An 18,269-nucleotide genomic window follows, 5' to 3' on the forward strand; every position below is an offset into this window, starting at 1 on the left:
TCTCCCTCATAAATTCCTTTGGGGCATTTTGCACACATGATCACGTATACCACATTAGATGAGTCGCAGGAAAAGGTGCCTTGTACTTTGTATTCCTGTTGTGTACCTGGTATTAGTATCCTGTCAGTGGAATGGATGTGTTTACAGGTCCCACACTTTTTCCCTTGGCAGGGGAATGTTCCATTCTGTTCTTGCCTATTTAAGGCACTCCTCACTATCATCTGCTAGACTGCTTAAGATTGGGTGGCTGTCGGAACGCTAGGAGGGGAGGTTCAGGGAATATCTTTTTCAGTCTCTGATCCTTGTGTAGAACAGCATGAAGTTCTTTTGCAATCTTTCTTAAGATTTCCAGGCGTGGGTTGTATGCATACGTATAAAATGTACATTTGTTCCACAGTAAAATTAACTTCATTTTTTTTCCTATGTTGCTGTCACTTACAGTAGATGATAAAAATCTGACAGGTTTTGGACTAGTCTATCTCCTCATGGGGGATTCTCAGGGTAGGCTGGATATGACAAAAGAAATTGTAGTCGTGTTAAGGAAAACCATCTATGCTGTTAATAAACACTTATTTTTCAGAACATAACAGCGGATTCGTATGCATGGGTCCACTACTGGGTCAGTTTATGTGCTAATTATTGGATGCAGTCCAATGTGGACTCCTGCAGGTCTCCTGTTCCCATGGCTTCCAACCTTTTCCTATGACTTCTAAAGTGCGCATTGTTATAGTTAATGTTTTGCCTTTGCAACCTTTGCAATACCTGATTGTTTTTTGTATTGTTTCATTGTAGAGTTACGACAAATGCTTCCTTGGCTCATCGGAGACAGCGGACGCAAACCGAGTGTTTTGTGGCCAACTTGGGGCAGTGTATGTGTTCATAGAGGCTCTCAATCCTGCTCAGATCTTTGCAATACATCAGCTAGGCCCAGGCTACAAGGTAAGATCCACTTTATTTACAGGTCATGTCAGATGAATGTTAGCAGAATAAATTGATCTATAATCACCAGATTGAAGATCCCTAGTGAATCAGGTCCATTGACAGTATTTAGATCCTGTGTTCAAATACTATTATGTTTTGCAAATTATTTAGAAAAATAAACCAAATTACAATCTCATCATGCTCTCATAATGCATATTACTTTTATTCAAGTTGCAATAACAATAGACATATAAGATCCCATGAATATCACCCTCCCTAATTAAAACTTATTGCCAGCTTGTTCTATAGAGCGCACCTCTCATCCATCCATCCATCCATATCCACTTTCACACAACCTCTGGCCAGAGTATATGTAAAGTGCTGCGGCTGCTAATCTGCACCGCTATTGTATTGAATATTATGGTTTCCCATTAACAGTCACCGCAGACTACTATTCAAACAGTTCTATGTTTCCTCATAGCCTGTTGTCTGGAGCAAACTTTAATTATAGACTTCTATTGCAACCCTGCTTAAAGGACATCCGAGGTGAAAATAAACTGATGAGAAAAACAATTTTATCTATCCTCCTTCTCCTAAAAAATGACTTTTTTAGACATCCCACAGTTTTATTTTATATTTAAATCTAGTTTTTAAGTTTTTACTGTTTCAATGTCTCTGCTCAATGACACCTTCATTGACGTATGCCGAAGCTAAAATGTATGAACTATAGACCCTTTTTATCTCTTTGTTGCTCTCAGAAGTCATTTTACTGACAAGTGTTTTATGGCTGTAATTACTTATCAGTGAGGGTTATGTTATAGTCTGACCCAGTCTGACCCATTCCCGACCCAGACAAGAACTGCCACTTACATACCTGATTTTTATCTCTTTCAGACAGAGAAAGAAAAAAAAACCCCACAGCATAGTGATTTGTGTGCTTGGCACTGTACATAACCATGTCTATCGCATTATGTCACATATCAACTCAGTTGTCCTTTAACACAGGTTATTCTCTTAATCTACAAAGTTCCAAAGGATAACTCCTTGCTGCACCGCAGCACTCACCATCCTTCACTGTCTCGTTTTAGCTCCCCTCTGGTCTCTGGCTTGGAGTCGCAGCGTCCCACAGCTCGCACTGCCTTGAAAAATAAACAATCATATTTACCAAAGGCTCTGTCGTTTATGCAGATTTTTATAGAACTTTATTCCTGTGTTAATGTTGAGTGGAGTCAGTAAGTGGAATGCTTTAGTTGTGTTTATGGAGATTGTTTCCTTCTGCCCTGGACTGCTTTCTTGCGCTGATTTTGATTCAGCGTGCTGTAAAAATTACAGTGTGGTGCAGCATCTCCTCTAGAATCATGTTATTTACTGACCCGAAGGAGATGCTGTAAAATGTCATCAGCTGAAAGCAAATGCCTCATTCTGTTAGTGTGTGTACAAAGATTGATTGTAGACTTGTCAGCTGGTGATTACACAGATAAGGCAATGCCGGTGTAATCGGCTATGAACAAAGCTGTGTAATCACTGGCTGAGAAGAGTATCCAGATTGTGGACATTCCAGTAGTTGTTGGTCCAATCTCCTAGCAGGTTTTTTTGTGTCCGAAATGCTTGTCTGTTTTGGTAATGTTCGAAAATTTCAGAGAGGTACATTTCTTTATATCAATAATTCAAGAATTTGAATGGAATATTTCAAATTTGGGTCACATGATTGGTTGCTGCTTTTTGAGAGTTACGTTATATACTGAAAGTGTTTTGCAGAAGCCCAGTTCCCTGTTTGTTCAAAATGGATGGGGCAAAAAAAGTTTTACTAAAGAGGAAGCTCAGAAATAAGGATTTGCTTTATGAAAACCCTAGTGAACCAAACACCCAGACCGAAAGTGCTTGATGGTACAACTGATGCCTACAATATGGTCAGCAAATCATTCAAGGAAAGTTCAGTCAGTTGCCTTTTATTATGTAAATATTCTGTTATTTGCAACATAAAGAAATTCACTTAATTAAGTTTTGTAGTTTAACCCTCATGTATTCTATAGATCAGGCTGTCCTAACCAGGGTTCACTGGTACCCCATGGTTCCTTGAGGTCTTTTCAGGGGTTCCTTGGTATTTTTCTTTCCTCTGTGTCCTTATCAAAAGTATGCTTGGCCCAAATGGGAGGGTTGAGTGGGAGTATAATAGAGCACACTAGTAGAAGCAATATTTTCGAATCAGAATAAGGAGCAGCACACAAATAATAATAATAAAAAAAAATTAGAATAAGGAGACAATATAATGGACAATTATATAGAGGGTAGTATAATAAAGAGTGCTATTGTTGGGGAGCACTATAGTTTGTGAGATCTAGAATAAGACACACTAACATGCACTGCTATGATGGGGAACACTGTAAGGTAGAAACATGGACTGCAGGACATGTTTAAAGACCATTCCTCATACAAAATAAATCCTTTCTCCCTGGCTAATGCCGGAGTTCCTTAAGATTCAAAAAATATGGTAAGGGTTCCTCCAGGCTTAATAGGTTGAGAAAGACGGCTATAAATCTTTGATGGATGTAGGACAGTGTATGATAACCTATTTTATTAGTTGTTTTTTTTGTGGTTTAAATGCCCTTGTACTGTTTTGATTTTTTGATGAGTTTAAAATTCTTTATTTCGTCTATAAATATCGAAGCACCTGTTAGGATTTGTGAAGGAGTCTCCTCTCTGGCATTGGCAAGCTGGTTTTGAAAGCAAATTGTCCTACCCTGCCGAGAGTATTTACATGTGCTGTCGGATATGTGTCTGCCTCACTCTCTCTGTTTATACCTTCCTAGTTAAACGCTCTTACTTCTAAATGTTCTCTCTGTGTAGTCTTTCATTAGCACAGTAGTTGTAGTTATTTGAGATTGTCTGATCTCTGATTTCAGCAGTGCCATAACGTGGAAGCCTCGAACTGATATTCATCAAGGTGTTTCATTACTGCATGAAAATTCTATCTCTTTATGAGAAGTTTCTTAATCTGTGCATGAGATGATACTTGGGTCTGCAGTGCAGTCCCAGCACGTTAAATTGCTTGAGAGCAGCTAATGTAGAGTTATAACTTTCTGTCAAGAGTGAATCCCCTCAAGTTGGAGATTAATGCCCATTGGTTGGGGCTGTGCTTCAGATGTTCTCCTGTTAGCCATTCTCAGCATGATATAGTATATACCACCTTTGGGCCCAACTGTAACAATGGGCTGCTCCCCTCTAGTTATGTTCCTGGCCTTTACGGAATGTTGTGTTTCTCTTGACTCAGGAAACAGCCAACATCGATTGTCTTTTTTTTTTTTTTTTTTTAGAGCATGAGCTAAAATAGACAAGTGCACTACAAACTGGTGGTGAAACCACATACGGTACTTTGTAAACGCACTACCATACCTGCCTTTATCATCTCCAAATGGGCTCTTCTGAGCCGCCTTGCATTTCCCTGAAGTGAGCTTAACTTCCTGATAGAAGTGTTTAGTAGAGATTGACATGAGGTGCTAATGATTGAATTGATGCCAATGTCATTTAAATGTATTCAGCTTGAAAATGGCGTTACCTTCTACATTTTGGACTTTGAACTGAGGTCAGGATTCAAGTCTGATTATCATACAATCTCATTGATGTGCTGGAGCCCCTTTGGTGAGGATGACATTGCTTTAAAGGCCAGTTCCCAGTGTCTCTTCTACACACATGCACGCACGTACACAAACACTCTTGCTTTTTGGACACCGTTCCCCTTCCCCCTCCTCTTGGCCTATGAGGAACCAGCAGCCAGTAGTGTAAGTCCGCTTTCCAAGTAAGAGAGTTGGAAGGGTAAATGTTAATATAGGCAGTGCCCCGTGAGATGGCATGTGGCTTGCTTCCAGAAGCTCTGAGACCCAAAATGTACAAAGAGGTGATGCTCTACTGGCTTGCATATATTATAGCAAACAGAGAAATGCTACATGTTGTGGACCATTAAGCGCCTGTTTCCACTACACACAGATTCTGGATGCAGAAAAACTGACTCCAATGAATGCTTATGGTCCTGTTTCCACTAAACGCAATTTTTCTGATGTAGATTTCCCATAGGCATTCATTGGAGTCAGTTGTCTGCATCCAGAATCTGCGTGTAGTGGAAACAAGCCCTTTTATCAGGTGTATGTGGTGGTACACATGACAAAGGACCAAGTTGTCCGCAACATGTAGCGTTTCTCTTCTTGCTACAATATATGCATGTTTTCAAGCTAGTAGAGTGCCGCCTCTTTGTTCATATTGGAGTGACAGCAAAGCCATAGGCCCAATCCAGTTGAGGCTTTAGCACCAGTCACCACCAGGGCATGGTCACTCTAGACCACTGAATCACTGTGGATTACAGTTGTGTGAAGCCTGAGACCCATGCTGGAAGATGGCTGATGACCTCACCGTGGAATGTCCCCCATTATTTGATGTACTTATTTTGGATACTGACCAGGAACCTAAAAAGCTGAATGCAAAAAATAAATTCCACTTTAAAATACCTCATATAGGCCTTAGAGGCCTTCTAGGAACAGCAGATTCATCAGAATTCTGCCACACCCTTGCTTTGCTTGCTCTGCTTATTAATGATTTAAACCTACAATAAAAAGACTAAAATGTGCGGGAATCTTGACGCTGGAAATGTAAACGCTGACATTTCTGACCTCCTTTTTAAAATTCTGGTCGACTGGCTGGTAATGCTAATCCTTTTGCCTTGCTTTTTTTTCCTAAAGCTCTGATCTGCAACAGGTTATGCTGATTTTAGAACATTTGATCTGCATGCTCAGTAGAGTTGGATTTTTTCAGTTAAACAAGTAACATTTGTCTGATATCTGGGAATGATGGCCCTCATATTTTTTCCATCACAGATTTCCTGGAGGAAACTTAGTTTGTTATCATTAGACACAGCAGTCACGTGACCACTCTAGTCACTTCCCCCTGATACCAGACCTGTGTGGAGCAGATTACTACTGCAAAAATCAAGAACAAACGTGATGATCACGTAGCCGTGCTGTATCATTTTATTTTGATGCATTCTCGTGGGCCTTTACTTCTAAGCAGCCATTATGGTTGCATAACTGTTTTGACGAAGTTCATTGGAGGAGCAGAATGAGCAGCTAGGTGCGTACCTCTGAGTAAGACTGGAAATGTAGGTTGGGCAGGTTTTGTGGACAGAGTAGCAGGCCAGACACAGGATCTTGAATCGGATTCTGGACTGGATAGGAAGCCAGTGGAGGGATTCACAAAGGGGAGCCACCGTGGTGGATGGATGGGAGGATTAGATAATTCTGGCTGCTGTATCCATGACTGACTGCAGCGAGGCAATTCGAGTCATAGAGAGACCAAACAGAAGGGCATTGCAGTAGTCAAGGCGGGAAATTATGATGGCATGGATGAGACGTTTGGTGGTGACAGAGGTCAGGAAAGGGCAGATCTTGCAGATGTTACGGAGGTGGAAGTTGCAGAAGTTTCTGAGGTTTTGCATGTGGGAGATGAAGGAAAGTGCAGCATCCAGGGTGACATCCAAACAGTGTGCTTGAGAGGTAGGGCGAATGGTAGTGTGGTTAACCGTGACATTCACATCTGAGAGGGTCAGGGATGGCCGGGGTGGGAAGATCATCATTATTGTTGATTTATAATGCGCCAACATATTCCGTGGTGCTGTACTAAGTAAGAAACGAACATGGGGTACATAATAATATAGACAATGGTGTACACCAATATACAAAATACATAATTATAAACAAAATACAAAAAAGATACAAAATACAGAATATAAAGTACAGAATTGGTAATGACAGTGATAAAAATAACATGATGAATAAAATGTATAATGATTTCCAAGACACAATAGAGGGAGAGAGCCCTGCCCTTGCGAGCTTACACTCTAAAGGATCATAAATCCAGTTTTGTCCAGGTTTAGTTTCAGGAACCTAGCGGACATCCTGGAGGAGATTGCTGAAAGGCAGGGCGAGACCTTGTTCATGGTGGTGGTGGTGGATAGGTCAGGGGTGTGGAGGTAGATCTGCATACAGATGATAGTTAAAAGTCATGGAGGAGACAACCTTGCCAATGGAGTATGTGTATGGGGAGAACAGTAGGTGGGGCAAGGATCGAAGCCTTACGGGGTTCCCACAGATGTGGTTATTGGTAGATGAGGACTCATTGAAGTAGATCCTGAATTAGTGGTTTGAGAGGTAGGATGAGAGCCAGGCCAGTGTGAGATCATGAATGCCCATGGACTGGTGGAGTAGGGGATGGTCCACCATGACAAAACCTGCTGAAAGGTCAAGGAGAATGAAGTATTTGCCTTCACCTTTAGCTAAAACAAGGTCATTGACCACTTTTGTGGGAGCGGTTTCAGATGAGTGGGCAGGCTGAAATCCAGATTGCAGTGGGTCTAGCAGGTAGTTGGCATTTAGGGATTGGGTCAGGTGTTTGTGAACCGGATGCTCAAGGAGTTTTAAGGCAAAGGGGAGGAGGGAGATAGGGCAGTAGTTGGAGGGTAATGAGGGATCGAGGGAGGGTTCCTTGAGCAGGGGTAGTACATTGGTCTGCTTAAAGTCTGAGATGAAGATGCCTGTGGATAGGGAGAAGTTAAACAGGGCAGTGAGGACTGGGGCCAAATCCAGGAAGTGAGACTGGAGCAAGTCAGAAGGGATGGGGTGAAAGGGGGGGGGGGGGGTAGTGGTATGGGAAGTCTGCAGTAGGTGGTTGACTTCTTCAATGGTAGTAGGAGTAAAGGAGGTGAGGGGAGGATAGTGTAGAGGAGGAGCTGGATGGGAGTGGGTGGTAGGTGAGGATTGAAGGCTGGATATTTCCTGACAAATGGAGACCATTTTGTTGGTGAAGTGGGTAGTTAAATCCGTGGCAGAGAGGGAGGAAAATGGGGGGGGGGGGGGGTTGTTAAGCAGGGAGTTGAACGTTGCAAAGAGACGCCAGTGGTTGGAAGCTTGTTCTCCGATTAGCTTGGTAAAGTATTCCTGCTTTTCATCAGCAAGGGCAGTGTGTAAATGCAGCAGATTTCAAATATCAGGGTGTAAGCTCTGTTCTGGACAGTTATAGATTGTAGAGATCAGTGGAATGCTTGCAAGAAATCACTGAACATCTCTTTCTGCTGACAAGCCCATAGTAATGGCTGCTTGTGTTGTACGAGAGCACACATTGCAGATGCATTCAGTGCCGCTCTTATCTCCATGCACCATTCTGCTGTCAGCTCAAGCACTCTATAAATGTCGGAGGAAAGACATTGCAGACACTCAGTAAATTACAACTATAGAGAATGGTCTGTTTTGGAGTTCCAGCTAGTAGGTCGGAGACCTGCATACTGGACCTGGCAGGTCTAATTGATCAATCTTCCCTGCAATTTAAATACACTCCAGCACTCGGCATGCCGAAACACATTTACTTAGTGCCACTGGACCTCACTTAGCTGCAGACTTGGAGATTTGTTTATCTGTGTAAAAGGACAAACATCAAAGAACCAAACCGAGCCTGTGGCCATTTCGCATTTCTCTGCAGTCGCATGAAGCGGCTGTAGACTATATCTTTACGTTACTTTTTGAATTATGTTCCTTTGCCGACAAGCTGGGAACTCTGTGGTTTGTAAGGCTATATGTGGAGCTGATCACAAACCTTTTCACACTTGGAGTTCGGTTAGTAAACAGGTGAACTATAATTCCACCTGACATTTATCCTTGATTTTGCTATACATTCATCTTTGATCTATTGCTCCTTTCAATAAAGTAGTTTTTCTCCCTTTTAATTACCTACTGACTAGCAAATATGAGCCCGTTGGGCACAGCAAACATTACGCAATGTGCATGGCTAGATGACATGAACAGGTTGGAGACAGAGATGTAATCGGTGCATTAGGCTGCAACTGTAGCTGAGCAGAGGCTTATAGGAATGGACTCAAAGGAGGTTAATATGGTTTGCAGTTGGTGCGCTGTCTTAATGCCAGTGTTGAAATTTTTGGTTCATATGAGGTTGAATTTGGCACCGGAGATTAAGGCAAATATCATTTAGGCACCAGCCGGCCACTTCTAGCGTTTTACAAGGCTGGAGTTGAAGAGAACATGTCAGTAGTGACTACTACTAAGCTTTCATTCTTCCCTTCAGTTTTTAGCTCTAACAGTGGATTAATCACCATGTAACCTCTGCAAATGTTTAAGTATTGATGAACTGTGACCTGGCAGGTCGATCTCTTTATAAACCGATCTATATGTAAATTAATTCAGTGTGGCTGTTTTGCCTGAGGTAAGGGGGTTTTGATTGCTTTTTGAAGGCTTGTTGATGATCTGCTTACCTGTTTAAAACCACAATTCCATTCAGCTTACACGTAGTAGACAAGAACCACTTAGTATTCATAATTACGTGTGCTCAAACAAGCAGTCAGGGCTGAAACAGTCCTTCAGTAGCCCCTGACCCATCACTTGCGCAGACTCATATTGAGAGCCCCTCATCATAGCAAATCAGAGCCTGCATGCAGCTTACTCAGCTAAATGAGAGTTCCCACCATGATTACCCATACACAGGATTATATAACAAGACACTCACCAGCCCTGCTTGGGCCTTCATTATTATTATTACTATTATTATTTTGTATTTATATAGTTCTGACATCTTTCGCAGCGCTTTACAGAGTATATACTATGTAAAGCGCTGCGAAAGATGTCAGAACTATATAAATTATATAGTTCTTGTCACTGTCTCTCGGAGGAGCTCACAATCTCTAACTCCTTCCATAGACATATGTCTATTGTAGTCTAGGGCCAACTCAAACTGTATGTTTTTTTGGATGTGGGAGGAACCCGGGTGACCAGAGGAAACCCATGCAGACTCTGCCTGAGATTCAAACCAGGGATCCAGCACTGCAAGTCAAGAGTGCTATCCACTAAGCCACCATGCTGCCCATAGACTCATATAACACAGCTAGTAGCAGTGGCTTGACATAGATGCTGCTCATCAGCCCAAGCTTCTCACACACTAATCAGCACTCGGACAGCAGGGGATGTGAGCATGTTTTGGTGTTCCTGGCTGCAGTTAAAATGAACCAAGTGCGCGGCCAAAGTCTTCCTACTGCTTCACCCAGGGCCTCTCTTGCCTCTTCCTTGGCCTAGCCCTGCAAAACATTGCAATCAGTGCTTCCTAATGATATCCTAAGCAATGGGGCACTTTCAAAAACTCTTGAAGCAGAGCTCTTTTTATTAAAAGTGTAAAATCTCGCTCAAGCAGTACCTGAATTATTTGCAACTTTAATGAACTAAATTGCCCAATTAAATGGCCTTAGCTCTTCAGATCAATGCTTGTCAAACCCTGTAGCTACTGCACAATTCATTAAATGTACTTGGCTGAAAGTAAGGAAAGCCAAATGAATCTTCCAGCAAAAACCAAATGGAATGAAATTCTTAACATGATTAAATATGACATTCTTGGTTCACTTGGCAAGAGAGTAGTGGAGGAGATTTAAAATGTTTGATGTCTTTTTTTTTTATTTCTAGCTAAATATGGCGTTTTACTAGTCTGAGAGAAGAAGAAATGTAATGCACAAACTAATGACCTATTACCAAGTGAACAGGGATCGCGGCCCACAAAAGTAAAGTTTAAGAGCACTTCATTAGAGAGGCTTCCAAGAGTTCCCCATTCTGCAGAGAAAGAGGGATTATTCCGCTTTTAGGCCTGTTCACATGAATAAGCTGGCTTTATCTTTTGTCTCCTCTTAATTCACATTTCATCTTTGTTATTTTATGCATCATGGGCCAAATCTACACACTGCTGATAACTCTGCTTTGCCTTGAAATTGATGGTTTTGATCACCCACTTGGTTTGTAAAATTTAGGGAAAGGCCGGAGATCCTGTGAATTATTGGTCACAAGTCTTCTCCACCTTCTGGAAAGTCATAGATAGAGATGAACACCACTTTGGAGTTTGAGGTTACTTTTTCATTTACAGAAAACCTTTCTCTAGGCTGAATCATCATCATGTTGGGCTGTGCTAATCTGATTCTGAAAGCATTGATTAATTACCTGACAGCTGATTGATTAAGCTGTCCGGAAGTCATTCCTTGAGGTGGAAACCAATGCACAATTACTGTCCCCTGCAGGGGTCAGGTACTGCTGCTTGGGCAATAGTTTGGGCCGAGTTGTGTAAAGGTGGTTTCTGATGCTACAGAGGGGGGGGGGGGGGGGGGGGAGGAGGGCCGACTGCTATGGATGGTCCCAAATGGCGTTTTCCAGTTCTGCAAAAACTCAAATTTCCGCCAATGCGGATTTCCGAGGAGTCTTGCTTTTTTTTTTTTTTTTTTTTTTTGCATTCTCTGATTGGCCAAATACGTTTGACTCTGCATTCTCTGATTGGTCCAATGCTTCCGTGTTCTGTGATAGGGCTAAAATTATCGAGTTGCGGTAATGTGGTATTTCCACAGAAATCAGAGTTCTGTTTTTTGAGTTCCGATTGGAAATGCCTTCTGTTTTGCATAGTATTTTAGTTAGGAGGCTTTTTGGTCCCTTTTAGCCCCTTACACATTCCTAGGAGTTTGCTTGTCAATCTGTAACTCTACTTATATGGCAGACACTATCCTTGTTAGCGACTTGCCGAACACTCTCTTTGCTTACTGATCCTCGCACTGTTTACTGATACTTGTGTGCTGCTTGCCGAATTCACACTGCTTACCGATCTTTGTGTGCTGCTTGCCAGTTCTCGCTCCAGAATCAAACACCCCAGTGCCCCACAGCCACAATATTGCAGTCTATGGTATTGCTGTAACTGCTTCGCTGTTTCCACATCATTGAGTTTTTCTATAGAAAAATGACAGATTTTCTTTTAACTATAGGCAAATATTTTACAAAGCAAAGTATCCTCTGCGATTGTGACAATGATGGTAATAATATACAGTACTAATGGAAAAGTCAATTTTTCCTGATAGATGTCCTTTAAGCACATGACACCCTCCATACACGATGTACAGTAAAAATGAGCAATAAAGCCTTCCTACTTGTAAAGCCCTGACAAACACATTGCAAGTCAATGAACCCGCGTTGTAAACACTTTCATTGTCTGGCTCGTTGTCTTCATGTAGCTGTCATCTGTCTGCAACGTTTTAAAGAAGCATGCCAAATGGAGATGACAGCTCGCTTTATAGAACTCTCTTATCCGTTCATGCTCGGACAGTTTGACATGGTTGCCGCCAAACAGTTTGCTGTCACTCATTCCTGGCAACGCTTCATGGATACAATTAAGAACCTCCCAACACGAAAGAAAACTTTGGAGGAGTCTCTCCTGGGTTTGCTGGGGGAGTAGTAGCATGGCATCATGTTTAATGGATTTCATTCCATGCTAGTAGCTCGATGGAATGTCCTCAGCGCAGCTAATGAGCCATGTGATGCACACCGCTCAAAGCTCTTTCCATTAAGGCCAATTCTGCTTTATATTTCTGCTTACAAACAGTCTTTATAAATGCTTCTGTTCATGTAACTGTACACACAGTGCCAGGAAGAACACTGAAGGAGTAAGTGTTATTAATCTGTTTTCAGTTGTTTTTGTTGCTGGTTGAGATCTTTAAATCTAAGCAGTACACATTACCCAGTAGGCAAGCAGCACTTGTGCTTTGAATAGTGATAAGCATTAATGTGGTATGAAGCTCCACATCTCTTTTATGATCTAAAAGGAAACTTAATGAGAAACCGTATCCAAGTATTGAACGTCATCCCAATCAGTAGCTGATACCCCCTTTCCCATGAGAAATCTATTCCTTTTCTCAAACGGATCATCAGAGGGGTCTGTATGGCTGATATTGTGGTGAAACCCATCCCACAGTGTGATGTCAGCTCCTAGGTACTGACATCACACTGTGGGGGCCTTTGTGGGAATTAACAGCTGTTTCCAACTGCCAAAAAAGCAAGCAGCATCTCCTTCTACTGACATCACCTGCCAGCAGTAAAAATGTCACCATGTGATAAATGTCAGAATGTAAATCGGGGAGAGAAAAGATTTTACAATGGGCAAAGGCTGACTAAATCATTTATACATAATTATTGTAAAAATGAGGAACTTTTTTATTACATTATTTTCAGTGGAGTTCCTCTTTAAGTAAAAAAAAATAGGAGCAGAATAGCATTCAATCAGTTTAAACACAGCACTTTCCTCTTCAGTGGTAAGCTTGGCAACTTATGCTAAGAAACTGATTATATTGTCTTTTGTTTGTTTCCTTATCAGCCACAATTAGTAAACATTTCTGGCAGTGCTTTATCTCAGAGAAAAGAGCGGAGAAAAATGGTCACTATATACTTTGTAATAAATGAATATAGCGGCTATGCAATAAAATACAATAGCATCTTTCAGAGCAGATAAACTGTATTGTACTTTTGAAAATTATAAACCAAGGAAATTACTTCTGTACCAAAGTGCATATGATAACTGTATGGATAATAAAAAGGAGGAAAGCATGTTTTTATTGATTGTCGGTGTTTAATAACGGTTAACACTATGTTCCCTTCTGCCTCTCTGACACTGCGTCTGTCTTCTGCAGGCTTTGGTGCTTCATATCTATTGTTATGTATAGATTTCTTGAGGGGGTCCAATGTAAAACGTGCACTGGGCAGTGGCGGCGCCACACTGGAGCTTACCCAGGCTTAAGCCCCAGCTGTCAACCTCTTAGCCCCCCTTAAAGCCACCCCCACGGCGGGCCGTGGCTGCGCGGTTCAGAACGTCGGAACTTGGAAGGAGGAGGAGGAAGAGGGCTGGCCTGTCAGACGTCCCTGCCTGTAATTATACTGACAGGTGCAGCCAGGCACAGTCAGAGCAGCCCGCAAGGGAAGGGGACATTCGGGGCAGTTAAATTTGAGTCACGTCACGTGACGACGTCCGTCACGTGACACTCACGTAGTGTGCAGCGCGCTCAGTCTCCCCTTCGCCTGGCTCGCACAGCTTCAGAGAGAAGCTTGCCACTTTCGCTCCGTCCAACCAACAGCCGTTGTAGGTGGCAGCAGCAGCACCGGGGACTCAGTGCAGCCAGCCACACCAGACCAGACTGTCACTACTAGTGACTCGAGGTGGGTTACCGTGGGGTAGGCAGCCAACCTTTTTTGGGGGGGGGGGGGCATGTGATGTGATGCTGATGTGACATGTGAGCCTGGGGCTCCCAGACCCAGACCACCACCAGCCAGGCCTGAGCCTCCCTCTCTCGCTCTGTCTCCCCTCTACTCCCCAACCCACCCCTCACCACCACCAGCCAGGCCTGAGCCTGGGGCTCCCAGACCCAGCCCACCACCAGCCAGGCCTGAGCCTGGGGCTCCCAGACCCAGCCCACCACCAGCCAGGCCTGAGCCTGGGGCCTCCCTCCCTCTCTCTCCCCTCTACTCCCCAACCCACCCCTCACCACCACCAGCCAGTCCTGAGCCTGAGGCTTCTAGACCCAGCCCACCACCAGCTAGGCCTGACTCCCTCCCCCTCTCTCTCTCTCTCCCCTCTACTACCCAACCCACCCCTCACCACCACCAGCCAGGCCTGAGCCTGGGGCTCCCAGACCCAGCCCACCACCAGCCAGGCCTGAGCCTGGGGCCTCCCTCCCTCTCTCTCTCTGTCTCCCCTCTACTCCCCAACCCACCCCACACCACCACCAGCCAGGCCTGAGCCTGGGGCCTCCAGCACACCACCAGGCAGGCCAGAGCTGCCCTGGGGCCCCCATCCCACCACTACTACCACCACCAGCAAGGCCTGAGCCTGGGGCCTCCAGCCCACCACCAGGCAAGCCAGAGCTGCGCTGGGGCCCCCAGCCCACCACCACCAGCCAGGTCTCAGGCCTCCAGACCACCACCAGCCAGGCCTGAGGTGCCCTGGGGCCCCCAGCCCACCATCACTAGCCTGACTACATATACTGGGGACAGCTATACTCCTGGCTACATATACTGGGGACACTGGCTGTCTGTCATTATGTGCATTAACTGGTGAAACGCTGTCTCTCATTACATGCATTTACTGGGGAAACGCTGTCTGTCATTATGTGCATTAACTGGTGAAACGCTGTCTCTCATTACATGCATTTACTGGGGAAACGCTGTCTGTCATTATGTGCATTAACTGGCGAAAAGCTGTCTCTTATGTGCATTTACTGCAGAAACGCTGTCTGTCATTACGTGCATTTACTGGTGAAAAGCTGTCTGTCATTACGTGCATTTAATGGGGAAAAGCTGTCTGTTATTACATGCATTTACTGGTGAAAAGCTGTCTGTCATTACGTGCATTTACTGGTGAAAAGCTGTCTGTCATTACGTGCATTTACTGGTGAAAAGCTGTCTGTCATTACGTGCGTTAGCTGGTGAAAAGCTGTCTCTTATGTGCATTTACTGGTGAAAAGCTGTCTCTTATGGGCATTAACTGGTGAAAGGCTGTCTGTCATTATGTGCATGAACTGGTGAAAAGTTGTCCCTTATGTGCATTTAATGGGGAAACGCTGTCTGTCATTACGTGCATTAACTGCTGAAAAGCTGATTCTTATGTGCATTTACTGGTGAAAGGCTACCTGTCATGTGCGTTTACTTCATTTTTTTTCCATGTAACTACGTTAGCTGGTACAACTACATTACAGTTAGCCCCGCCCACATGACATCATGACCACGCCCAATTCTTCGCCGCGGCACGCTTAGTGCGCCGCAAATCCCCCCCCCCAAGCCCGGCCTGCCAGCCCTCGTGCCCCCTTTGAGCCCCCCAAAAAATCTGAAGCTGGAGCCTCCACTGGCACTGGGGCCTGTAGCTCCTTAGCAAATCTTAACCTCCCTGGCGGTAAGCCCGTGCTGAGCACGGGCTATGCCGCCGGGAGGCACCGCTCAGGCCCTGCTGTGCCGATTTGCATAATTTTTTTTTTTGCTGCACGCAGCTAGCACTTTGCTAGCTGCGTGCAGTGCCCGATCGCCGCCGCTACCCGCCGATCCGCCGCTATACGCGTCGCCGCAGCCGCCCCCCCCCCAGACCCCGTGCGCTGCCTGGCCAATCAGTGCCAGGCAGCGCCGTGGGGTGGATCGGAGTCCCCTTTGACGTCACGACGTCGGTGACGTCATCCCGCCCCGTCGCCATGAACGGGATCTCCTGATCTCCGATCGCCGGCGGCGATCGGAGGGGCTGGGGGGATGCCGCTGAGCAGCGGCTATCATGTAGCGAGACCTCGTCTCGCTACATGAAAAAAAAAAAAAATTAAAAAAAAACGTATTTGCTGCCCCCTGGCGGATTTTGCCAAACCGCCAGGAGGGTTAAAGGAATACTATCCATTGAAACAACGTTTTTTTTTAAATACTCTATATTAGTGTACACATTACCCCTAGTGCTAGGGGCACTTTATTTATTCATCCAGGTCTCTCTCCCTCTATCCCTGCTTAAAAACTCATTTCTCACACAGCTCACAAATATATTTCAATGTGTCACTCACAGCATGCAGGAGACATGAGGAGAAATGGGCTGATCTGAGGTGGTACCAGGTAACTAAATGAGCTGTAATATTGCTGGACTATAACAAGCTATAACACTAGTCTGTGTTTACACTTAGACTGGTTGCCTGGCTGCCTGCTTGTGATGATGATTCACTCCAGGCTGCATCCACTTTACAAGCGACTGAGAGGGGCAGACCACTGTTTACAATTAGCATTATTAGTATCTTTATCAGTCAAGAAAAGCAAAGATGAGAAACACACATTGCTAGAATCTTTAACCCCTTACCACCATATCAATAAGATTCTTTCAGCAAGGTGATAATTGAACTATAAACTGAGGAGTTGATAGCAACTCCCCTGTGCAGAGACATGGTCTAGCCCTCTGGGAGCTATCAGTATTCGATACATTTTGTATCCAACACTGACAGGATTTTACAGCTGAGAGGAACAGCTGTGTGAGGAATCAAATTGCTCCTAGTACTTGTCCTAATGTGTGCTACAACATACAGCATTTAAAAATAAATGCATAGATCAATAGTATTTCTTTAATCACTTGATGATCAAAAAGCTCAAATGTATGCCCGTTTGGGTGAAACATGGCTTTGGGAGATGGAAATCTGATCACGTCTGGCAGCAGCTCAGTTGTGGAAGTCGGTAGCAAGACCAGTAGATGTGGCTGATGCTTGGATCGCATCAGACTGTGAGGGGAGGAGGCATAGGCAGAATTTGGGGAACTTGTCCTAGGCTATAGAAGAGTGATATCCTGTGGTGTATAAACTGGCCAATATCTGGGCTACTTACGAGTTCCTTTGAATGGGACATCAGCTTTATCTGACATATTAAGATGCTTTGACTAGCTCTGCCACTTTTTGTATACACAGGACTAGCAAAGAATTGTGTACCTAGAGTGGGAGTTTAATTCTTTAATCTATCATATTGAATCAGTTGTAAAACTGCAAATATGGGTTTACTTTCCCACTGTAGGCAGAATACTATGAATTGCATTAATCATAGATATGAAAAATAATGCAAAATACTTGGGTGTGGCAAGGTGTTCCAAAGGGTAGGGGCAGCATGACACAAGGCTCTGGCTTCAAAGTTTTTAGTTGGATTCTGGGAATGTTAAGTTATTCGATCCTGTTGATCTGAGATTGTGAGTGATGTGACGCAGTTGCAGCAAATCCTGTAGGTATCCAGGGCCTAGGTCGTGTACAGATTTGAATGTTAGCAAGTCAATTTTAGAGGAATTTCCATTCTATGGGTTGCCGGTGGAGTGAGCAAAAGGATTGGTATTATGTGGCAAAGGCAGGGCTGGCTTGTTGACGGCCTTGCGGCAGCATTCTGTGGGGAGTTGCTGTAATATTACAAATGGTAAGGCCGCATACTGTGATTAGTGCAGCTCTGCTGGTTTCTAGCAGGACACCTTTGTTAAGCAGAGACAGACAGGGAGCGAGATTTCTGCAATCTGGAGATTTTCCAGATGGGCTACTCTATCTAAGAGCATTAATGGGTGATTAGGAACTTTTGGGCACTACACAGACTGAACTTCACCATGTTTTACTAAACTAAAGAAAAATCTTGTGCAGGCTGTAAACATTCTGCTGTTGCAGTTCAAAGTCTTATTTTTTCATGCTGGATGTTTTTCTGAATCGATGTTTAATACTGTAACAATGATTTTTTTAAGAGGAACTCCACTGAAAATAATGTACCGGTAATATAAAAAGTGCTTAATTTTTTTCAATAATTATGTATAAATGATTTAGTCAGTGTTTGCCCATTGTAAAATCTTTTAAATCCCTGATTTACATTCTGACATTTATTACATGGTGACATTTTTACTGTTGGCAGGTGATGTAGCTGCTGCTTGCTTTTTTGGCAGTTGGAAAAAGCTGTACACAGCTATTTCCCACAATGCAACAAGGTTCACAG

The 18,269-nt window shown here is 43.8% G+C and overlaps 1 protein-coding gene across 9 annotated transcripts in view; it reads left to right on the plus strand.

Annotated features, from left to right (window-relative positions):
- Positions 1 to 18,269, plus strand: part of NBEA (neurobeachin) — an 866,760-nt gene that overhangs the window by 223,762 nt on the left and 624,729 nt on the right. For all 9 annotated transcript variants that reach the window (XM_068267062.1, XM_068267067.1, XM_068267066.1 and 6 more), the window contains exon 8: positions 793 to 939. In XM_068267062.1, coding sequence (XP_068123163.1) covers positions 793 to 939 — 147 coding nt within the window. The remainder of the gene's footprint in view (positions 1 to 792; positions 940 to 18,269) is intronic.

The sequence above is a fragment of the Hyperolius riggenbachi genome, chromosome 2 (genome assembly GCF_040937935.1).
Source record: "Hyperolius riggenbachi isolate aHypRig1 chromosome 2, aHypRig1.pri, whole genome shotgun sequence".
Lineage (NCBI taxonomy): Eukaryota > Metazoa > Chordata > Amphibia > Anura > Hyperoliidae > Hyperolius > Hyperolius riggenbachi.